This window comes from Egretta garzetta, unplaced genomic scaffold (assembly GCF_000687185.1).
Source record: "Egretta garzetta isolate BGI_Z169 unplaced genomic scaffold, ASM68718v1 scaffold547, whole genome shotgun sequence".
Classification (NCBI taxonomy): domain Eukaryota; kingdom Metazoa; phylum Chordata; class Aves; order Pelecaniformes; family Ardeidae; genus Egretta; species Egretta garzetta.
Window position 1 is genome coordinate 424,353 of NW_009260174.1, and position 5,728 is coordinate 430,080.

The 5,728-nt window shown below is 36.2% G+C and overlaps 1 protein-coding gene across 1 annotated transcript in view; it reads left to right on the forward strand.

Moving 5' to 3' along the window:
• Positions 1 to 269: 269 nt before the first annotated feature.
• LOC104128912 (interstitial collagenase) overlaps positions 270 to 5,728 on the forward strand; it is a 6,642-nt gene continuing 1,183 nt past the window's right edge. Inside the window, exons 1-8 of the mRNA XM_009641767.1 lie at positions 270 to 374; positions 1,334 to 1,578; positions 1,858 to 2,006; positions 2,095 to 2,220; positions 2,952 to 3,113; positions 3,444 to 3,561; positions 4,223 to 4,356; positions 5,353 to 5,512. Coding sequence (XP_009640062.1) covers positions 270 to 374; positions 1,334 to 1,578; positions 1,858 to 2,006; positions 2,095 to 2,220; positions 2,952 to 3,113; positions 3,444 to 3,561; positions 4,223 to 4,356; positions 5,353 to 5,512 — 1,199 coding nt within the window. The remainder of the gene's footprint in view (positions 375 to 1,333; positions 1,579 to 1,857; positions 2,007 to 2,094; positions 2,221 to 2,951; positions 3,114 to 3,443; positions 3,562 to 4,222; positions 4,357 to 5,352; positions 5,513 to 5,728) is intronic.

Consider the following 5,728-nt stretch of genomic DNA (forward strand, 5'->3'; position numbering starts at 1 on the left):
TTTTACCTGAAAAACATTTCCTTATTTCTTAAACACACTACAAAATTGCCCAAAACAGAAGGCTCAGGCAAAATAAGGACAATAACACTGTTTAAACACATTGTGTCACTACCTGATGATGAAATTGTTATGCATCATTTTTATTAATCAGAGGATATTATACAGCATGAGTCAGGCTATCGCTGATTTACAAATCGGTATATAAACAGAGCTGAGAAACGTGTTCAATAGCTCAGGAGTGAAACTGAGGCAGACAACCTTAGGCAAGGATGAAGACCCTTTCACTTCTCCTGTTGCTGTATGTGGCCGTCTCCTCCGCTTTTCCTGTGGCTCCAGAAGCAGAAGATGAAAGAAAAACCCTACAGTTTGTAGAGGTAAATATTTTTCAGTGCATTTCTAAGTGAAACATAAGGTAGTCTGAGAGATAACTATAATTGCAATTCTTTTCATAGTATACAGCTTGAAATTAAAGATGTACTATTTTGCAGAGATTTCAAGAGAAAACTTTTCCTATTGATGTAGAAAATGTGTGAAAAGCACGTGGAACTTATTTACCCAAAAGTCATCTGATTATTGCGTAACTTACTTTTGATGTTGTCAGGAAAGTAATAACAAAACTACCAAAGGATGAGTTCTAGCAGCAAGGCTCTGTGGTGGTGCAAAACCAGTCAAACTCAGCAACAATTTATATTTCAGAATTGAAACTTGTGGTATGACCGGTCTCAGTAACATAAGGGAAGAAACATGCTTGAAGCAGGCATGCATTTCAGCGTTTTGCTGAATGGACTTTGTATGGAATACTTTGGAAAAAAAGGACATACATGAGAAACACAAGACTTACATAGACGCAACACTATTTTTTGGAGACAAAATTCTAGAAATTTAGTAGGAAGACCTGAGTTCCTAATATCATATTTCATAGCTAAAAGTAAATGGCGTGTTTTGCCCAGTGCTGACTCTCTAGTGGTAGTCACCTGCTTCTTTGGGAGTCCTGGCTGTGTGGACTCTCACTGCCAATCTCTTTTTCCTTGAATGAGACCAGTTATAAACTTCCCCATAAGTTTTGCCATTAATCAGGCACCATAAATTATGTGGAATTAATTATTCATAGTAAATATTAGATTGTAAAGACATTTCTTCATATCCAGAAAACTATATAAAAACTATATCTGACTCTTCACACCAGTTCCAGGAGAAAAGAAGCTGTTCCTGCTCTTGGGAAAGACAGGGCATGTCAATATGGGAATAGTTCAAGATTACTTAGAAAATTTAAGTGTGACTGAAGACAGTACTGATATGCCACAATGCTCTTCTTTTTTAAACTCTGGTTCAGAGTTATCTACAGAATTTCTACAGTCTTCAGAGGGATCACCAGCCTCATTTAAGAAACAAGGGTGAAAATCCCCTTGCTACAAAGCTTAAGGAAATGCAGGCATTCTTTGGACTACAAGTGACCGGCAAACCTGATCCTGAGACTTTGGAGATGATGAAAAAACCCAGATGTGGTATACCTGATGTAGAGCAATACGTGATCACAACAGGGAATCCCAAATGGAAAAAAAATAATCTGACATACAGGTAACCTTTCTTTATCTGGTTGAAAAATATATAAATTTAGCAACACAAGTTTGGGGGATCTGAAGTAAGTACATTATGTCATAAACAGACATCCAGAGTGATTAACTGATTTCTGGAAGAAGACAGGCACTCTAGAAGGCAGTATCTAAAATGAAGCCATTACTGATTTTCATTCATGAAAGATATGTCTAAGATTTCTGATTTTCGCACAAGTTTTTTTTTTTTCAGCTAAAATCCTGTATTCTTAACAATATATAATGTGTTGGGTTTGCTTTGAAGGATTTTGAATTACACACCAAAGATGAGACGAGCTGATGTAGATGCAGCAATCCGAAAAGCTTTCAGTGTCTGGAGCAACGTGACACCATTGACATTCCAAAAGGTTGAGGACAAAGAAGCAGATATAATGCTCTCTTTTGCTTATAGAGGTAACTTTAATATCTTTATGTATTAAATAGACATCTGAAACTATATAAAAAATTAAGATTCTAACTGATTTTTCCCTCTTCTTTTTAGACCACTACGACAACTCTCCTTTTGATGGCCCCAATGGGCAACTGGCTCATGCTTTCCAGCCTGGTGAAGGTATTGGTGGAGATGTGCATTTTGATGAAGAGGAAGCCTGGACAAAAGATGGAAGAGGTAAGGACTTTGTAACTGGATCCATTGATATACTTTTACCTCATACAATCTTAGCTCATGTGATGCTTAGTGCATGAGCCGTATTACAGGAAAAAAGTGAGAAAAAGTGGTGAAACTTGTCCTTTTAAATTTCTTTGATTTTTTTTTTTTTTTTTTTTTTTTTCCATTTGTAAGAATCAATTCACAGAAAGAGATTTTTAGGTCATAGTGTTTTATGATGGAGTCATCACTTAAAAACATTTTTTTTGTTCAGATGAAACCCAAAACTTGGATACAAGAAGATATGATGGTTAACTTCTCAACTCAAATCCTTTATCTTTCTTAGACTAGTACTTCAAAGTTTGATGCTAACTAGGGTATTCAAGTATCACCAAAACTGTCATCTCAGTGTTTGCTTTGAAGTTTTTTTTCTGTTGGATCACTGAATCTCCACTTGTCGTTGGCATGATCCTTGATCTGAGCAGCTTATATGAAAGCAGGAGAAACAGGGTTTGTGTTTAAGACACAAGAACTAGAGAAAAGACAATGAGACCACAGCTAAGGCCAGACATTCTTTAAGTACTCAAATAGCTCTTCTGTTACGATACTTTTGCACTGTGATGTTGATAGCATTAATTACAGCCTCTCTTGTACCTGTAGTGTATTTTGGGAGGATGCGTGTTTCCCATTTAGTCAACGTGCTGAATAGAAAAACAGATTTTACTTTGTTTCATATGATTTTTATCCTACAGGCTACAATTTGTTCATTGTTACTGCCCATGAGCTTGGCCATTCACTGGGTCTGTCTCATTCAAACGATCCTGGAGCACTGATGTATCCAACTTATTCCTACACGGACCCCAAGGAATTCCTTCTTCCTCAGGATGACATTGATGGCATTCAAGCCATCTATGGTAAGAAAAAATATTTTTATTTAGTATTTCTACTTGGGAGGCTGGTAAACAGAGTATATTTAAAATATGCTTATTCCACCAAAATAGGAAGTTTAACTGTTGCTGAACAATGGATAACAAAAGAGACAAAATTCCTGGAAACTAACTTCAGCCGAAGTCCAGTTCTGCAAAAAACTCATTTTGGAAAAGCCAGCTTTTAGTGACAGACCCTTAGTTTAAAACCATACGCCTTCTCATTCTCTGTGAAGAGGGTTCTTGACGTCCTCAGAGACCTTCTGAACACTGTCTTTATATTTCTCCATACTAAAATACAAAATATTCTTCTTATAGGACGGTCTAATGCTGCTGTGCAGCCAACAGGACCCATAACTCCACAAGCTTGTGACCCAAATTTGACATTTGATGCTATTACTACGCTACGTGGAGAAATAATATTCTTCAAGGGCAGGTAACAACAATAAGCATGTGTATTATCTCTTTAAAATACTCAGTAGTTTAAAAAAAAAATCTGTAATACATGAGATAAAAACTGTCCTTTTGGAATGTGGTACCAAGAGAAGCACCAGCAAACCATCAGGAAGAGTTCTCAAATCATTAATCCCAAGAGCCCTAGTTGACAAGAGCAGTGAAGGAGATGCGGGCTTGTAGGTTGTTTTCCTGCTATTTGCTGCTACGGCTGCTGCTACAACAGATTTGGCTCTGAACTTGATCCAACTAATAGCAAAGCAAGAGCATTCATATATCCACCCCTTAGCAATGTGTCCATGGGTCCCACATTGTAAGCTTTCTGCTACTCCTCAATGCAAGAGCAGGGGCAGAACTGAAAGCACTGATATATAGACAGATGTCTGTTAGGTGGTTACTGAAGGCAACTCTCAGCCTGCTTGTCCTACAGAGAAATAAAAGGGCTTGTATTCATCATGCCTGATTTTTAGCATGTAACTGAGGTGCTAGAGTAAAGAGCGCAATCACTCTAGACTTCCTTTGCATTAAGTGAATGGGGATATTCACACCCATCTCCCCCCATTATACTCCAGGAGATATAATAATTATTTTGCACTTATGATAGGAGTGGAATTATTTTGTTACATACATTTTGTTTAAATCAGATACATGCTGCGCAGACATCCTGAAAGAATAGAGACAGAGATCAATTTTATCTCACTGTTCTGGCCAACACTACCATCAGGAATTCAAGCTGCGTATGAAAATGTTGAGAGGGATGAAGTTTTACTTTTCAAAGGTAATGGATTCTGAAATTCTGTACTTTTTCTGACCAGCTACTCCCTGCTCCTTTGCAAACTATGCAATTACAGAAGTTAATGTGTTTTTTAAGGAAGATCAGTGAAACAGAGAATCTTATGTATCTGCAAATAATTAAATGAAAGGCTCATAAGTTATACTGCTGTAAGGGACCTCCAGAGGCCATAATCCTGAAAACTGCCCCTCTGTTATAGTTAATGATCCAAAAAACAAAACATGAAAATAACTTCCTCTCGTTAAGTCTATTTCTCTTCAGGTAACAGCATTTTGCTTTATGCAGAAGGATTTTTCCTGAATTCAGCTGACAAATACAGGGATTTGTACACTACTGTTACTGATGCGATTATCAGTATTTTGTGATATTTTGGGAAAAAAATGGTGCAGAAGTGAGAGGAAAATTGTTCACTGAAAAAACAATCAGTCTTTTTCTTTAAAGGTCTCAAATATGCTTTAAATGTCTCAAATAACTTCATTATGCACATTGTACATGATATATGAATATGTTCATTGCATCTAAAATTACCAAAGCATTTTGATTAGACATATGCCCTTAATAGTTTAATTTAATGCACATTGTCTAGTTTTCAAAATATTATATGGCTCTATAATCAAATAGCAAATTGCAGGAACTTAATAAACTCAGTATCCCAATCTAATGTCAGTAGATTAACTCATCAACCTCAAGTCCTCCCCAAGTTCTTACCCAAGTCAAATACTTTATATTCATGTGCAAAAAATCTGGGAAAAGTACTCTCCATAGACCTTATGATCCTAATGTTTTACTCATAAAAACAATAGACATTTCAATTGTCTTCATGATGTAGTCCCAGAGTAAGAATTAGAACCATTTTCTAAAGTAATAAACTGAAAGGAATAATACTGATATCTAAGTCTCATTGTTTTCTACCCATGTAAAACACAATTAAATGCTGTTTATGAATACCAAAACCAAATGAAATGTGCTTATATTTTTCAGAGGATAAATATTGGGTTCTCAATGGATATAATATTGTACCTGGCTATCCTAAACAAATCTATCATTTGGGGTTCCCAAAGACTGTTAAAAGAGTTAATGCAGCTTACAATGATGAAACCACTGGAAAAACATACTTCTTTACAGCTGACAGATACTGGAGGTAAGATTTAATGTTCATTTACTAGAAGGCATAATTTCACTTGTCCCCAAGGACTGATGTATCACTATAAAATTAAAGTGCAATGACATTTAATCCAGGTATATTCCAGAAATCTGAACAGGATTCTCTGGAAGCTTAAAAATTTTAAGAAATTGCAAGGAAATGTCAGCTTTTCTGTAGGATTTTTTTGCATTCATTTGATTCCTGCAGCAGGAA